Here is an 18,733-nt window from a genome sequence, read left to right as displayed (position 1 = left end):
TTTTATCTCCATATATATTATTTTGATTAAAAAATTCCCCTCCTGACCAAAGTACCGTAGGTTTGCAACAACAGATGCCACAGACAAATTCAATACATCTAACCTGACAGCCACTATCTTATGCAGCTTATGACCACCATTTCTGTCACATTCACTCGTGATAATAAAATGCTACATTATATCCAATGAGCAACACCATCACAATCGCCATATCTACAAAGGAAGAAGTTCCTATTTTTCTCTCTCAATATTTAGTACTCCCACCTCTACCAGTTGAGACTGGGTCAAATTCTATATTTTCCTACAATATTGTTCTTGCACCGCCGTTAACTGGTTATAGCATACATACACATGACATAATCTTTTCATTTCCTGATTCCAAAATAGTAAATTTTCCCTTCTCAAATTCCGCCCATTTTGATTGGTTGATACCTGACTATTTGTATATGTTGGAATCTACTTCTACAATAAATAAACGAATGCTCCAAAAATTATAATATAGGCATCGCTCTCTACAAGAAAATCGTGCTAAAAAACTAAATTAAACATATTAACCGATTGTCGCCACTCTCTACATATTACAATCGTGCTGAAAAAAAAAAAAATTAAACATATTAACCAATTGGCGTCGCTAAAACAAACAACAAAATTAAACATAAATTGTCATCACACTTTACAGATTGCAACTGTGCTGAAAAAAAACAAACAAAATTAAACATATTAACTGATTGTCATTGCACTCTACAGATTATAGTTGTGCTGAAAAAAAAACAAACAAAATTAAACATATTAACCGATTAGCATTGCTCTATACAATAACTTTGTTCTTTTTGTGCATGAATTTTAACATTAGCTCCACCTCCAAAATTTTCTTTAACATGACGACTTTTAAAGGTTTTTGACTATGTTGATTACGAAAATCTTATTTAAATTTGGCAGAGACAAATACTTTTCAATGATTTGGGGTGTCTATTTCAAAATCTATTCTTAACATGAGGCAATTGAGGTTGTCTATTCCGAAAGCCATTCTTAACATGAGGAGATTGGGGGTATCTTTTCCAAAAGCTGCTCTTTGCATGAAGAGGTTGAGAGTTGGCCACCAACAACAATCGCATGTTAATATTCTATGAGGAGGATGGGGGCTGCATCAATCAGGTAACGTCAGTTAACGGGTCCTGCTAGTGAATTACTAAAATAAAGTGTAACGGACACGTTACACAGGGACCATGTGAAGGTTGCCAACATCCTAAGTGAAAGTGGTTTTTTGTGGAATGAACTAAATTTGAACTTGGACCACTGAGATCCTTAGTCTGTGTGGTGCCGTTAACCACTAAACCACTTTTACCTCCCACATATCTTGTTGTAGCTATAACAGTCCTCCCCTTCCCAGGTTAACTATTTGTTTTTCTGCCTTTCCAATATTTCTGTAGTAGCCCCCCCTCTCCCCTCCACTCTCGTTGTAACTTTTATTCTTTCTTCTTCTGTAATTGTTAGTTCTCCTTCTACTCTCTTCATCTCTAGTTCAATCTTCGTTCTTCTCGTCATGTTCTAGTTATACCTGTTAGTCTTTTTTCTTCTCTCCCTCTTATTCTAATCCTTAGTCTTTCTTCTTCTTCTCCCCCTCCTCTCATTGTAACTGTTAGTCTTTCTTCTCTCTTTTTCTCTAGTTTTAACTGTTAGTGTTTCTTCTTCTCCTCCTCCTTTCATTGTAACTGTTAGTCTTTCTTCTTCCTCATTAGTTTTCCTTCTTCTTCTCATTGTAAATGTTAGTTTTCTTTCTCTTCCTCCATTTCTATGCATTATAGCGTCCTCCCTCCTTTTTCTCTCCCTCACGTTCTAATTTTTTCCCCTGTACTGTGGTTTCTTAGTGTTACGCTTACTTCCCCTCCCACCACAAGGCTGCCCGACTACTACTGCAATTCTACTGCTGAGTCCCATTTCCTCCTCCTCTTGTTCTAAGTGTAAGTACTTCTCCTCCTCCTTCAGTTCTATGTGTTATAATGACTACCCCTCTCCTATCGGTCAGTATTTCCTCCTTCTCTCCCTGCTAGAAAGTAGTAGCAGTCCTCCTCTTTTCTTGTTGTTTCGATCTGTCTAACTTCTAGTCTTTCTACCTCTCCTCCTACTCTGGTTTCTAAGTCTTACTCTCTTTCTTTCTCTACTGCCCGTCTACTGCAATCCAACTGCAGGGCCCAATTTCCTTGCAGCAGTAGAGTCTCCATCTTTCTCCCTTGCAGCAGTAGAAGACGGAGACAGACATTGAGCAGCCCTGTGCGAACAAAACAACAATAACAAAAAAAATTAGATAATAGCTGCAATAAAAAAGCATAGTCTTACACAGGAAAAAACGATCTACATCTAAAGTAAATATTAAAAACGAAGATAGGACGTGAAAGTAATTTTTTTCAGTCGCCAAAAATCGAAAACAAAGTCGACATATTCTCCCCCTCCCCCCGTTTTTTTTTTGACTTGAGTCGCCATGCCGGGTGGATTCAGAAAAGACGACGACCTCTCCGAAGATAATATGGAAGTCGATGAAGGCGGAGAAGGTAGATATATTTACATTCGAAGTTCATTTAATGCCTCGATTTCCTTTCTTGAAACTAAAAAAAAAACGTTTTAAATTTTAAATGTGTTGAAAATTATTATTTTTTTCCTTCACGACTTGTTTGTTTGTTTTTTTTTTTTTGTTTTGTTTTTTTGTGAATTCTTCTTTCTGTAAAGAACATTTTTGTTTTGGACAGAAATAAAAACCATATAAAAAATATATTTAACAGTTTAAAAGTCTTTAAATGTTTATTAAATTTACCTTTTTTTTTAAAAAAAAAAGACCCTTTTAGTTATGGTTCTAAATTTAAAAAAAAAAAAAAAAAAAAAAAAAAAGGTACTAAGTGCAAAGAGTGATCCGGACGTAAATAATAACGTTATTATTTTAAAAGCCGTTCTTAACATGGGGAGGGTGTTTTGTACTTATTCTATACTTCAACCTTACAATCGAAAAAAAAAAAAAAACATTAAATTTGGAAATACGAGTTAAAAAATACCGCGGATCATTCTCTGCACTGACTCCCCCCCCCCTCAAAAAAAAAATCCAATTTGTAAGTTTTAAATTCTCACCCACATTGGAGTTTTAGCTTTAAAAAAAGAAAATTATTGCATTTTTATTTATATTTTTTAGCTGGAATTAAATGTGAGGTCGTTATATTTTATTATTAAATTATTAAACCAAATTAATTCGATTCAGATAACGTTGTTTTGTCGGCAGCCATCATAAAGCTGAAAACTTCAATATAACCCCTGAAATTTTTCGATTTTGTAAAATCGAACGCCATTATTTTAATCCAAATCATTTATTTCCATCTTTTTTTTTTGTTTATTTTAAAATTATTTTTAATAAAAAACCAAAGAACCCCGCCATAAAAATGAAAGACAATTTTTTTTCCCGTCTTTCCAAGACAAGGAAGTTTTGATCGCCTCCTCCTCCTCTCTCTACAAACTCTCCTCTTTCTACTCCTCTCCGAAGAATGGCGGGTGTCCACATTTTTCATTTGAAAATCTCCCCTCGATTTTCATTCAGCTTTCTGCTTAAAAACTTACCTCCATACTTTTTTTCTTCTTTTTCTTAAAGGAGAGAATAAGAAGAGCCTTAATTCGGAATACTTTTTTTTTTTTCTTTTCGAACTTGGATCCTAATAATGATAAACAAATAACCATAAAATATCAATTTGTAAGGATTTTTTTTTTAAAAAAAAAAAAAAAAAAACGAAGTTCAATTCAAATTCCGGTCATGTACGGTTTCAGCGTCCCAAAGTCCCTCTTCATGCTACGTTCATTATTTTATTTGCAATGCTAAAATTAAGTAAATTCAGCGTCCCAAATTCTCTGTGCGGAAGACGCCGCATTCGATTCGAATTCTTTTCAAATTTTAAACTTGAAATTTGAGAATTTTTTTTTTTTTTTTTTTTTAAATAACTGGAGATTATGGAGCATGCCATTTTTTTTGCTAAATATATTTTTAAAACTCAATTTTTACGGTATATTTTTAATTGTTAAAGTAGGTAGAAGAGTAATTTATTTGCCTTTAACATTTATTTGCTATATATATATTTTAATTTTTGACCACTTTTTGTACCTCTGTGAATTGTAATATAAACCCAAAAGTGGTACTTATACAAAGAAGGTGCTATGTTATTTTCTTTTGATAGTCTTTACAAGTTTTACGGTATCTTTTTGTTAAATTGTTAGGTGAAAGTACTGATTTGTTACAAAACCCCCTCTCCTCCCCATGTTAAGAATAGGTTTCTAAATTGTCCACGCGATTCGTATTCTGCATTAGTGTTGAATTTTCAAGTTAGATTTAACTTGTTTATGGAATTGTTAAACCTAAATTGTAATTGTTAAACGAAAGTACAAAAGTTAAAAAAAGAAAAAGGCTCATCCGGTACTTATGCACTTTCGTTACCGAGCTGAGGTGTTATTTAGAAAGCCATTATTAACATGAGGAGGTTGTAATTATTCTGTATTTTCACGTAACAATAGATATCGTAAAACTTAAACTAAAGTAGCACGGTAACAAAAGTGCATCACCCCCCCCTCAACATGTTAAGAATAAGTTTCTGAATAATGTTTATTTCAGCATGGTCCGTATTTTGCACAAGTAAATAACTTAGATTTTTTTTTATAACTCATTGTGAAGGGATACCAACTCTTACGTAACAGATATACGGATAGATGGATCCAAATTCAAAACTTTATATATATATATATATATATATATATATATACTTATGCTTATGTGTGCTAAAAACTAAATTCTTTTACAAAAAACAAACACCCTTAAAGAATTAAGAATTAAATAAAATCGATTTAAATATTTTGGTTTCGACATTTTAATTTGAAATGAAATTAAAAAAAAAAACAAAAAACTGCGAATCCAAACGAATGGCGTCTCTTTTGAAAAGAGAATTCAGGACGCTAAAACCGATGTAGCTTATAAAACTGAAAATCAAATAATCGGATGGAATTTACGTCAATTGAAGAGAGAATTTGGGACGCTTAATTCATACACAGCCGAAATTCACCCTTTTCTTTAAATATACAATATATATATATATATATATATATATAATATATATATATCTCAAAAGATAATAAATGACACATCAACTGTAGACTTATTTTGTTTACTTATATATTTTCTCTACAGACACGTGCTGCGAGATAAACTTATAAAGGGAAACTTTGTTTATTTATAAATTGCTGAAATATTTTTTAATTTATCAATAAAAAAAAAATTAAATTCTTGAAACTTAATTTTAGAACATGTTTAAAAAAAATCGATTTCTAAAAAGATGAAAATATTATTTTTTATTTAAGAATAACTTTTTGAAATGTAAAGGTATAAAAAAAAAATAAAGCCTTTTTTGTTTTAATTTATTTTATAAGAATTTTTGGTGCTTGTGCATTTTTGATACCGCGCTATTTTTTAAATAGTTTTTTCAAATTTAAATTCAAGTTTCGCAATATCTTTATTTTATTAAATTGTTAGGTGCATCATCACCCTCCCCATGTAAAGAATGTCTTTCAAAATAACATTATTTTAGCACGGTAACAGAAATGCATAAGTACCGATTTTTTTTTTTTTATAATAATAAATGAACCACTATACTTATTTTTTCTTATGCTTTTAGCTCGAATCCTAAAATTCTATTTACGATTATGAAAAGCAAAAAATCCGTTTCGAATCACCAAATAAACACGAGTCCAAAAAAAAAAAAAAGTGTCTATTTCAAAATGGCTGACTGTTTTTTTTGTTGTTTATTTCGAAAATGATTTTTTTTTTTTAGTTTTTAATATTTTCAAGTCGAAACTGATTTTCTAGTTTGAATTATGGTTCAAAAGCAAAAGTCAAGTATCATGGTTCATTTGTGCTAAAAAACAAAAAAGTAACTTTTTCTGATATTTAATAATTACGTATATTACCCTCCCTTGTTCTTTTTGATAAATCTATGTGCGTATATGCATCTATTTTTTGTGTGTACGTATATATCAATGTGTGCGTGTGAATGTGTGTGTATGCATGTCTTTGTGTGTGTGTGTGTGTGTGTGTGCGTGCGTGCGATGTGTTTGTTGGTCGATAATGGCTGTCATGTAGATTTGATCGACTAGTCATGTCTTTCAAGAGAGGAAGAAAGCAAAGAATAAAGCTTCTTCCTCCCATCAGGAAGTCTTTCTCTTTCGCCATTTTTCGTCCCTTTTTTTCACGCGACCCGAGTCTCTTAATCGTTATCAATATCCTTATATCTTTTTTTCTAACTAAAAAAAAAAAAAATAATAAAAATCTAAACTAATACCCCCCCCTCTAAAATGTAAAGGCAGACCTGAACGAGACCCCCCCCCTCCCGTATATTAAGTGTCCAATCTAATAAATAATCTATTGAAAAATTGCAAAAAAAAAAAAAAAAGAAAAAAAAAAGCCGTTTTTAACATGGGGAAGTTAGGAGTGTTTATTCCGAAAGCCGTTCTTAGGGGAAAGGGTGATTCTCGTTCAGGTCCGCCAAAAAATGTATTACTGAACAAAAGTGGACATTAATAATTATTAAATAGTAATACTAAATTGATTAAAATGGGCAATGAACGAGTGTTTATCGAAATATATTTGGATTTATGAATTGTTGAATTTCTCGATTTCCCGCGAAAATTTCATACTTTATTTTGGTGTTTGTTTAAACAGTCGACAGGTTGATTTTTTTTTTTTTTTTTTTTAATAAATATGTCGATTTAAGCAAAAACAATATTACGTACTTCACTGTCATGTCGAAAATGGTAATATATCCAAAAAATTATCGAATATAAAGTTATTTATAGTTAAAAGTAATTTTTACGAAAAATTGGGTAAAATCGCATTTTTCTTAAACGTTATAGAGTAGGCAGGGGACATAACTCGGAACGAATATTTTAGATTACTTTTTCATAGCAACAATAATTGTGGGTTTGTATTACTGTACACATAGATTCGAAAAAGTTGTCAAAAAACATTACTTTTCTACCTAACTGCATATGTTTCTAGTGTTTTTATTTAACGTAATATGCTTATTCGGGTAGAAAAAGCATACAGTGTTTACCGATGTATTGGAAAATTTAAAATTGCGCTCGACTCTCACTTTGACACGGTAAGTTTGGGAAAAGGAGTTAAAAATATGCAAAATACTGTTAAAACCCACCGAATATATGGCAGCCTATGTCACAGTAACATATATTGAGCGAGTTTCTAACAGTATTTTGTCTAGTTTTTTATTTTTAACTCCTTTTCCCAAACTTACCGTGTCAAAGAGAGTCGGGCGCCATTTTAAATTTTCCAATACATCAGTAAATATTGTATGTTTTTTCGAGCTGAATAAACATGTTACATTAAATAAAAACACCAAAAAATATCCAGTTATGTTGAAAAGTAACTTATCTTGCCTTTGGTAACATTTATTTGTTATATATATATATATATATATATATATATATTTTTTTAAAAAATTAAAAAAAATTTTTTTTTGACAACTTTTTCGAATCTGTGTACACAGTAATACCAACCGACTATCTTTACCAGCTTATAACTACTTGAAAAATGTAATTCAAACCCTAATTTGTTTTTTTTTTTTTTTTTTTTTTTTTCAATCAAAGGAGCAAAGACCAAATTTTAAAAAAATAACAGGTTTAATAGCAAATTATGCAATATTTGTTTTTTGAAATCCGTTTTCTTTAAAAAAGATTTTAAGAAAATCAACAAAATTTTACTTACTTTGATTATAAAAAATCGATATAAATTCCAAAAAATCACTTACCTATAAAAAATACTATTGAATGTGTAGTTCCATTCTTCATTGTTCAGAATTTATCCATATTTATATTTTAAATTCCATTTATTTTTTAAATAAAATAATTTTTTAAACGACTATTTGAAAAGAGAGCCATTACGCAACCATTTTTACGTTCTTATCGAAAAACTGGAAATGCCGGGTTTTTCTTGTTTAGAACTACGGATGGACAGAGGGCTGTAAGAACCACATGTTTGCGTTAGCCGTCTAACCTTGTGGTAAATTAAAAAACACTTTTATATATATTATTTATTGAGCTTTTATCTTCAATTTGTGATATATAAAACTTTGAGTAAATTATTAAAATTTTAATAGACATTTCAAAATGGGTGAGGGTAAATTTAAAAGAAAAAACGTTTGTCTAAAATATTATATTCGGTTTATTGGAAAGAGCATAAAATTTCACATTGACCCTGAAAAATTTAATCAATAGAAAAATTTTCATAGATTTTTAAAGTTGAAAAATTGAAAAAAAATTAACTTGTAAAATTCAATTGATTTCATTACGTAAAAAAAAAAATGGATGCATGACTGCACGCCGACACTTATAAACACTGTTTTTCAAAAAAAAAAAAATTTCTATTTTTTAAACAAATTTAATAGTTTATTTTGGAAGTATATTCCATAAAGAAAATAAACAACCCACTTTTAAAAGAGAAATTACGTGTCTTTTATATTTTATTTGCAGTTTCGTGTTAGGGGTGTCAAAAATTCCCCCAAAATCTTATATACCTACTGCTGCACTTATTGAACCGTGCTGAAATAACGCTATTATTTAGAAAACCATTCTTAACATGAGAGGAGGGTGTTTTGTAACTATTCTGTACTTTCATCTAACAATTTAATAAAAAATATTGTAAAACTTAAATTGGGTTCGTTTTACTGTACACATAGATTCGAAAAAGTTGTCAAAAAACGAATATATAACAAATAAATGTTATCAAAGGCAACTGGATAAGTTTTTAGTGTTTTTATTTAATGTAACCTGTTTATTCAGGTTGAAAATAAGTGTTTATCGGTATATTTGAAAAATGCAAATGGCAGCTAGCCCGCTGTTGAATATGTCAAGTTTGGGAAAATGAGTCCAAACTAAAAAATTATACAAAATACTGTGAGAAACCCACCGAATATATCAGCCTAAGTCACTGTAACATATATTGATCATGACATATTCAAGAAAATGCGTCAAATTTAAAGCTTTAGCTTAGAAGGTCTTAATTTCTTCTAAAGCGGATGTATTTTCTTTTTACGAGGTTGCTTCCATCCTCCTTTTCTACACGTTTTGCTTAAAACTAAGTTCAACCCTTAGAAATGTAAACATACCTAACTTTAATTCAACAAAATAAGTAAAAAATTTTCACCGATGTATTGGAAGATTTAAAATGGCGCCCGACTCTCTGTTGAACACAGTAAGTTTGGGAAAACGAGTTAAAAATCAAAAAAAGTCTAGACAAAGTACTGTTAGAAACCCACCGAATATATGTCAGCCTATGTCACGGTAACATATATTGAGCTAGTTTCTAACAGTACTTTGTATAGTTTTTTTATCTTTAACTCATTTTCCCAAACTTACCGTGTTCAACAGTAGGCGTTATTTCAAATTTTCCAATACATCGGTAAACACTGTATGTTTTTTGAGCTGAATAAACATGTTACATTAAATAAAAACACTGAAAACCTATCCAGTTAGGTAGAAAAGTAACTTATCTTGCCTTTGATAACATTTATTTGTTATATATTTGTTTTTTGACAACTTTTTCGAATCTATATATATATATATCTATATAGTAATAAAAGATGGAGTACTGCTGCCACATCTGGGCAGGAGCTACTAAAAACAGCATATCCTGCCTTGACAGAGTACAAAATAGGCTTCGTGGCTTTTCTCTTCATTGCAACCTCTCTCCCACAGAAGAGACGTTGCAAGCCTGTCTTTGTTTTATCGTTATTTCCATGGCAAGTGCTCATCCGAGCTCCAATCCCTCGTCCCCCCCTCGCCAATCTTTCACAATAAACACCCATCTAGCTGAAACCACTGTCAATAATTTCCCCCACTCTTTATCTGTGCCTAAATCAAAATGGAGATTCCATGAACAAAGCTTCTTTCTGAGAAGTGCACGCTTGTGGAATTCTCTTCTGTCAGCCTGTTTCCCACCTGACTACAACTTGGATGTCTTCAAGTCCAACATAAACAAATTCCTGATTAATCGCCCTCTTAAGACACTTTATCAAATCTCCAATACCAACTATTACTACGATATTATCTCATTGATTATTGTACACACAATAACCCTTATCCCCGAGTGGCTTCCGGGCCTTGATAAGAGGTGACCTCCATGTAAAAAAAAAAACCAAAAAAAAAACCCAAAACTTTAGTTATCTCATTAATTGTGATAGCATGTGCAACTGAGGGAAGTAACTGTTTTACTGGTTAAATTTATGTGCATCTTTACGATATCGTAACAACCATTGGCTCATGTGCATATTTTGCCTTCCCCCCCAAAAAATTTTGTCACGTTTGAAAAATAAACCTTTTAAGAAAAATATAAAAATTGTAAATCATAAGTTTTAGAATTTTATAGGTGATTGTTCAGACCCTTTATGAAAAAATTAACACACCATGTACGTAGATGTGACGGAAAATATCATGCACCAAAAATCGTGTAAATTGATCAAGTAGTTTTATTTTTAAAATTTGAAAATCAAATTTTATGTGTAACTTGTGATGCCATCGTGAAAAGTCTGAATGAAAAAGGGAGATAACTCCAAGTAGTTTAAATTTGTGAAATTTTTAGAAAGGTAGAAGAAACATTAGAAAAACTCAAATCCCTTTTAAAACAATGCAAGAACAATAATTTACATTTTTTTAAAGTTTATTTTGCAACTTTTTATAAATCATAAAAAAATGAATACGAAAGTTTTCTAGATATTTCTCCTCTGCTCTTTGTATTAGCAAGAAAAACAAACGTGACTCGCCAATTGCTGGATGTTTTTGCTGTGCCATATTTAAAATAATTATTTGGGTTTTATTACAATCCACAGAAAAAATATAACAAATGTAAGATAAATTACTCTTCTACCTATCTAGAAAAAGGTTTCAGTGGTTTTACTCACTTTAGAACTTTTAATTGGTTTGAAAGTCAGTGTTTATCGATAGGTGAATTAGACGAATGGCGACGAGCTGACTGTTAAATATGTGAAGCTTGGGAGAATGAGTTAAAATTAAAAAATTATACAAAATTCTGTTAGAAACTCACCGAATATGTTACCGTGATATATATTGGGTGGGTTTCTAACAGTATTTTGTATAATGTTTTAGTTTCAACTCATTTTCCAAACGTATTTAGGGGATTGTGCTGCTATTTATCTTGTTTGCGCATTGATGAACATTGTATGATTTTCAAACCGATTAAACATTTTAACGTGAGTAAAATTACTAAAAACCTTTTCCAGATCGGTAGAAGAGTAATTTATCTTGCCTTTGATAACATTTGCTAATGTAGTGATATTTGCTGCTGGTCTGGAAATTCTAACCCAGTAACACAGTCGCTTTCGACGCTGTAGGCTAGGACGTTACCTCCAGACCACCAGCAATTTACACAAGTATTAAAGGAAATTAGACACCTATAAATGCCAAATGCAGGCATAACATAGTAATCAGAGAGCATTTAATGACCAGAAGTCAAAATGGTGTATATTGCTAAATGAATGCATTTTTAATTCTTCACATAGGTTTTTTTTATTTAAGGGGCTTATATATATATTAGTGGTCTGGCAAGGCCACAGGGGAGACAACTGAAGCTGCCTGTCATATGTACAAATGTAGGCAAATTTGGGCATATTTTATTGGTTTGAAAATATAGGTTCTTTTTATCAGTTGTCATAAAATTTTAACCATGGAATAGTATTATCTCAAAAAAGCCTGCAAATTTTTATCTACTTTCGTCCCATAGAACCAAAGATAGGATCATTTCAATATTCAATTTGGTTTCCATTGTAATATATATATATATATATATATATATACACACACACACACACACACACACACACACACACACACACATACCACCTTTTCTTTAGCATTTTTTTTTTTTTTTTTTGTAGTGGGCTATGTGACATTTGCCCTTAAGATCGCACATTAAGGGGAGGGGATCATCCATCATTCAGAGCTTCTGTTTGGCATATTTTTAAAGCCAGAAAATGTTTCAATCGTACTCATTTGTTTTCCTAGTTTTGCATATGAATTGTAAAATATTTGATATTTCCCCAAAACCTCTGGTCTTGATGGAGGGGAGACTAAAACTTTCTATGGTTTCAAATGATCTGAAATAATAGCAAAGGGAGACTTGATTCCAAATATTTCTCATATGTTATATCTCTCCTTTTTAGTTTTAATACAAGTAATATAATTATAAGTAATATAAATAAATTTCAGTTTATAAGGATTATTTGATACTGGAGATATTCATAATCGTACTCTATTTCCAAAAGAGGGGAGATATAACATGAAAAATATTTGGAATCAAGTCTCCGCTTTTCGGATCATGTGAAACCATAGCATAGGCAGGGCTGGGGAGTCGGGACTGAACATCCAACTCCTACAATTTTTTAGAACTGACTCCGACTCTGGCTCCTATATTAAAAAAATAAGAATTAAATATTTTTTTATAATTTTCTTATTTTATGTCACGGCATAAAAGTAGCGTTAATTTGGATTGATCCTTCATTTTCTTATTCTTGAAATATGACATTATTTTCAGAGGATCACTTTTAGTTACTTCACACACATTTGAAAAATAATCTGCTCTGTACATGACACCTTAGAAAAATGTAATTTCCTCAAAAGTAACGTCACAAGCTCGAGTTAGAATTGAGGGATTCATCCATATAGCCGCTACTTTTACGTGGTTTCAAAATACTTTCTGCAAACTCGTAAACTGTTATAAAGATATTATAGAATCTCTTTAGACACTATAATAAAAATGCATTTTTAGACGCATAGGGGTAGATTCTATCCTTAAATGAGACTTGGGTGAGGAGAGAACAGCTGATTGTATGCATAATGTCCTTGTTTTGGCTTGGCTACCGACCAGGGATGCCAGGATCTATGTGCTTCACAGTGATTGCTTTTATTCAAGAGGGTGAGAAAGAAAGTGGCAGGTAATATTAAACGTTTTTTGAGTGACCTACATTAAAAAACTGTGAATTTAGATACAATAGAATATTTCCTTATTTTTCTCCACCGCAAAAAAATGCTTTTTTTTTTTTTTTTTTTTTCCTCCGAGGAACGTACACTTTTTTCGAGTTATTTGGAGTTAAAAATATTATGTAATTAATATAAAGTAATAATTTATGAATATAAAAAAAATGCTATTATATAAACTTCTGAACATTAAAAAATATTATGTAATTAATATAAAGTAATAATTTATGAATATAAAAAAAAATGTTATTATATAAACTTCTGAACATTAAAAAATATCTAATTAATATAAACTATAATTTATGAACATAAAAAATGTTATTATATAAACTTCTGAACATTAAAAAATATTATGTAATTAATATAAACTAATAATTTATGAACATAAAAAAAAATGTTATTATATAAACTTCTGAACATTAAAAAATATTATGTAATTAATATAAAGTAATAATTTATGAATATAAAAAAAAATGTTATTATATAAACTTCTGAACATTAAAAAATATGTAATTAATATAAACTATAATTTATGAACATAAAAAATGTTATTATATAAACTTCTGAACATTAAAAAATATTATGTAATTAATATAAACTAATAATTTATGAACATAAAAAAAAATGTTATTATATAAACTTCTGAACATTAAAAAATATTATGTAATTAATATAAACTATAATTTATGAACATAAAAAAAAATGTTATTATATAAACTTCTAAACATTAAAAAATATTATGTAATATAAACTAATAATTTATGAATATAAAAAATGTTATTATATAAACTTCTGAACATTAAAAAATATTATGTAATTAATATAAACTAATAATTTATGAATATAAAAAATGTTATTATATAAACTTCTAAACATTAAAAAATATTATGTAATATAAACTAATAATTTATGAATATAAAAAATGTTATTATATAAACTTCTAAACATTAAAAAATATTATGTAATATAAACTAATAATTTATGAATATAAAAAATGTTATTATATAAACTTCTAAACATTAAAAAATATTATGTAATATAAACTAATAATTTATGAATATAAAAAATGTTATTATATAAACTTCTAAACATTAAAAAATATTATGTAATATAAACTAATAATTTATGAATATAAAAAAAATGTTATTATATAAACTTCTGAACATTAAAAAATATTATGTAATTAATATAAACTAATAATTTATGAATATAAAAAATGTTATTATATAAACTTCTAAACATTAAAAAATATTATGTAATATAAACTAATAATTTATGAATATAAAAAATGTTATTATATAAACTTCTAAACATTAAAAAATATTATGTAATATAAACTAATAATTTATGAATATAAAAAAAATGTTATTATATAAACTTCTGAACATTAAAAAATATTATGTAATTAATATAAACTAATATTTTATGAACATAAAAAAATACGAAAGCAAATAAAGGAACTGACTTGCATTCTCCATTATAATTAGACACGTTTTCAAACTAAGTTTATTTGTCGGGTGGGGAAGTCGTTTTGGCACCAACTGGTAGTGGCCGTTATGTAATTGCATTGCTCTTTGTGTTTGTGTAGGTGGTGGTGTTAGGTGTATGAAATAGGTGGTGGTGGGTGTTGGCCAGGTGCCACCGCTGCCTCTGGCGAGCAAAAGTCAGATCTTCATTGCATGAAATGGTCCTGGATATGACCTTAAACTTTATCTGATGGTGGGGCCCCAACTTGCGGGCTTTGAGGAGTGTGCAGCTATCCTTTAATTACCATTGCTCCCAGGTCCACTTTGACCCGGAGAGGTAGTACCTGTTAGGGTCCCAACTATGGGTTAAATAGAAATCGACTTGAAAACAACAAATATATTATATAAAAAATTTTCTTCAAAATCTTTGGATTCGGCATTAAATAACCTGAAAAGGGTTGATATGTCACAAATCAAACATAACCAACCAATCATTGCATGAAAAGCTGGAAAGAAAATACCATTTTTTTTTTCTTTGAACCTGTTATTTGTAGTTTACAAAAAAAAATGAGCAACTATCTTTAAAATCTTGTTAAAAAAAATTAACATTAACTACTTTCTAAAGAATTTTTTTTTTTTTTTTTACAAGGGAATAATCACCACTTATCAAGATCCGAAGGCTACTCGAGGATAAGGGTTAATGAGTGTAAAGTAGTTACTTAAACCACAGCTTATTGATTGTTACTGGTGGAGATTGGATAGAATTTGGTTAAGGGGGCGACTAAGCAAGAATTTGTTTACATTGGACTTGAAGATTATTTTGTTGTAGTTGACTGGGAAGCAAGTCAGCTGAACAATTCCGCAGGCTGGCAGTTCTAGAAAAGAAGCTTTGCTAGTGGAATTTGCGTTTAGATTTTAAGAGTGGATGGAATTGTAAAATTTTTTTTTTTTTTTTTTTTTTTTTCTGAAAGTTTGGCAGGGGAGAGATCATGTATTGGATCAACTTGCAATGTCTGTGGATTTCATTGAAACTTTCAACATTGCTATGGTCGACACTTAACCTCTTATCAAGGTAGATTAAAAACGAAACTTGATCTGTTAAATTGATTTTTTTTTTTAATAGAAAATTTTATTAACCAGAACAGCAATGTCATAAAATAGAACTAGATGAGGTGTGCAATAATGGTAGATAGAAGCATTTTTATTTTTTTGGATTCTTGGATGAAATATTTCATAATCTGATCAATACTTATGCAGAAAAGGTAGTGCTATTTTATTTTTTTAATTTTTTTTGGTAGTGTTTTCATGTTTTACGGTATTTGTTTGTTAAATTGTTAACTGAATTTAAGTATTGGTTTCATTCTGATCGTTCTGATTTTTTATTTTAAACGAGAACGCCGCCTTGCATTGCCCGGTTGTAAAATCTTAAACATGATATTTTAATGCAGATTTCGTATTGGACCAAATACGCCACCACCGAGAATTGAAACCAAAACGTCCAGCTTGCGATTTACTTTTGCCTTTGACGTTAATGCCTGAACTATGGAGACATGTTTGCTGCAAGGCTAAAAATTAAAACATGAACCAATAGCTATTACGTTATGCATGCATATTAATAATGCCGTCGTTCGAGGTTCACCTGGCAAGTTTAGTTTTTTAGTTTCACACTTTTGCGCCGATATAAAGTTTCGCATGGGTTTGAAAACTATGTATGAAGTTCCATGTTTGTAGACCTAAAACTGAGTTTGGTAGGCAAAATTTTTAAACGAAATATATATATATATATATATAAAAAATGTTTGTGTTTACTATAACCTTATTACGCAAGTATAAATCATGTAGAATATCTGCATGAATATAATTACACGTAATAGTTAACTAAAGATGATCATTCCATAAGAAACGGTATAACTGGAAATGTTTTCTCAATCATTAAATCATTTCTCTCCGATAGGCTCATAAGAGTAGTGGTAGATGGACAAAAATCGGAGGCTTGCAATATAAATGCTGGAGTCCCTCAGGGGTCAATCTTAGGCCCAACTCTCTTCCTGATCTACATCAATGACCTCCCTAAACACATACTTAAATCATTCGTTGACATCTATGCTGATGACACGACCATCTACGGCAACACATCAAAGGCTGTAAATGACAAAGTTCTCTCTGATTCTCTCTCCTCTGATCTCGAGCACGTGGTTCAGTGGGGGAAGATGTGGCTGGTTACCTTTAATGCATCCAAAACCAAACTCCTATCCTTACATCATCAACGCTCTGATCCCCATCTGGCATCAATTGTGATGGATGGGTCTCGTCTGGGTGAGGCCCGTGTTTTGACAAGCTTCTGGGTTTGACCTTTACTCCTGATCTTAAATGGAACACGTACATCAAGTCTGTTGCCAAGGTCGCTGGAAAGATGGTGGGATCCTTCTACCGCTCCAGAAGATATCTCACTACTGATGCAATTCTCTATCTATATAAAAGCCAAGTATGTCCAAGGATGGAATACTGTTGCCATATCTGGGCAGGAGCTGCTAAAAACAGCCTATCCTGCCTTGACAGAGTACAAAATAGACTTTGTGGCTTAGTGGGGGATGCCCTTCTCTCTACCCTGCAACCTATCTCCCACAGAAGAGACGTTGTGAGCCTATCCTTGTTTTATCGTTATTTCCATGGCAGGTGCTCATCTCTGGTCCCCCCTCGCCAATCTTTCACGAAAAACACCCGGCTAGCTGAATCCACTGTGAAAAATTTCCCCCACTCTATATCTCTGCCTAAATCAAAACGCGGATTCCATGAACAAAGCTTCTTTCTTAGAACTGCACGCCTGTGGAACTCTGTTCCGTCTGCCTGCTTCCCACCTGACTACAACTTGGATGTGTTCAAGTCCAACGTTAACAAATTCCTAATGAACCGCCCCCTTAAGTAAACACTTCATCAAATCTCCACACTAACGTAATGTACTTGCAATAACCCTTATCCCTGAGTGGCTCCCGGGCATTGATAAGTTGTGACCACTGTGTAAAAAAGATAAAAGAAGCAAATTCAAAGGAGTATAGAGTAACTCCCCAAATGACGCATCTCTTTACAAAATCTATTATTCTCTTTATCCCCCCCTCCCCATCCAAGTTTTAAATTTGTAATTTCTATTACTCTTTCGATTTTCACAGTCTTTTTCGTTTATTAGATACTAGCCTGGGTGCCTGGCGTTGCCTGGGTGTTTGGAATTGTCTGTTGAGCAAAAAAAGAAAGAAAAAAAAGTGGTCGTAGGCAGGCAGGCAGACAAGCTCGAACCGTGGCACGAAATTGGAAAAGAAAGTGAAAGAAAACGTCTTACCACTACTCCATGACGCGACCGGAAGTTTGGAACGTTAAAATTAGGCAAAGCCAATCCAACCAATACGATGACTTGCAAAAAGGCTCGCAAAAAATCAACCCCTCCTTGTAGAAAACTGCCCAGTTGAGGGTGAAGGAATTGATGTTTTTGACCAATTTTTGTCCAAGACGTCGAGCTTCAAAATGATACCGATCTCGTGAAAATCCGTCGCCTCTGTGAAAAGTTTTAGCTTGAATGTTCGGCGTTGCCCGGGTGTTTGGAGGTGTATGTTGGGAAAAAAAAAGTTGTAGCCGACAGGCAGGCAGGCTCGAACCCATACTGTGAAGAAGGAAAAGAATGCAACAAAAAAAAAAAAAATAATAGTGACGTCTTTGCCGTTGCATCCATCTCCAAACCAGAGTGGCGAAGGTTAAGGTTTAAATTAAGACTAATCAATCGAAAAGAGGGGATGACTTCCGAAAATATCGACGGAAAAAGCGACCCCGTCCTTGTAGAAAAGTGTCCAGTTGAAAGTGAAGGAATCAATGTTTTTAGCAAATTTTTTGATATTTGTCGTTCGAAGGGTGGAGCTTCAAAACGATACTGATCTCATGAAAATCCGTCGCTTCTGTCGAAAATTTTAGGCAGACAAACATACGTACGTACCAACATGAACGTACGTACGTATGTATGCACATACAGACAGATGAGATTTATATTATAGATGGAAGGTAGTAAAAATTAACAAAACAATAAGTTTATATCATAAGTCAAGGTCATTAGTTACCCAACTAGGGTATTAAGACCATATGCTAAAGTTTTGATCCTCTTCTGTCAAAGAGTTTCAAGTAGCACTATATTTGAATAGTCCACCATAACC

At 31.4% G+C, this 18,733-nt stretch overlaps 1 protein-coding gene across 41 annotated transcripts in view; it reads left to right on the top strand.

The window, feature by feature from the left end:
- Window positions 1-1,881: 1,881 nt before the first annotated feature.
- The window catches only part of LOC145270472 (ATP-dependent chromatin remodeler CHD4-like), a 251,553-nt gene continuing 234,701 nt past the window's right edge, over window positions 1,882-18,733 (top strand). For 34 of the 41 annotated variants that reach the window (XR_013865378.1, XR_013865376.1, XR_013865377.1 and 31 more), the window contains exon 1: window positions 1,882-2,549. Coding sequence is in view for 37 of the 41 variants with exons in the window: in XM_080126123.1 (XP_079982249.1) it covers window positions 2,480-2,549 (70 nt within the window). In the remaining 4 variants the exon portion in view is untranslated. The remainder of the gene's footprint in view (window positions 2,550-18,733) is intronic. The other 7 variants (XM_080126142.1, XM_080126141.1, XM_080126138.1 and 4 more) reach the window with 1 other exon arrangement.

Source organism: Euprymna scolopes, chromosome 46 (assembly GCF_053919585.1).
Source record: "Euprymna scolopes isolate OS-2025 chromosome 46, ASM5391958v1, whole genome shotgun sequence".
NCBI lineage: Eukaryota > Metazoa > Mollusca > Cephalopoda > Sepiida > Sepiolidae > Euprymna > Euprymna scolopes.
This window is presented reverse-complemented; position numbering and strand designations above follow the sequence as displayed.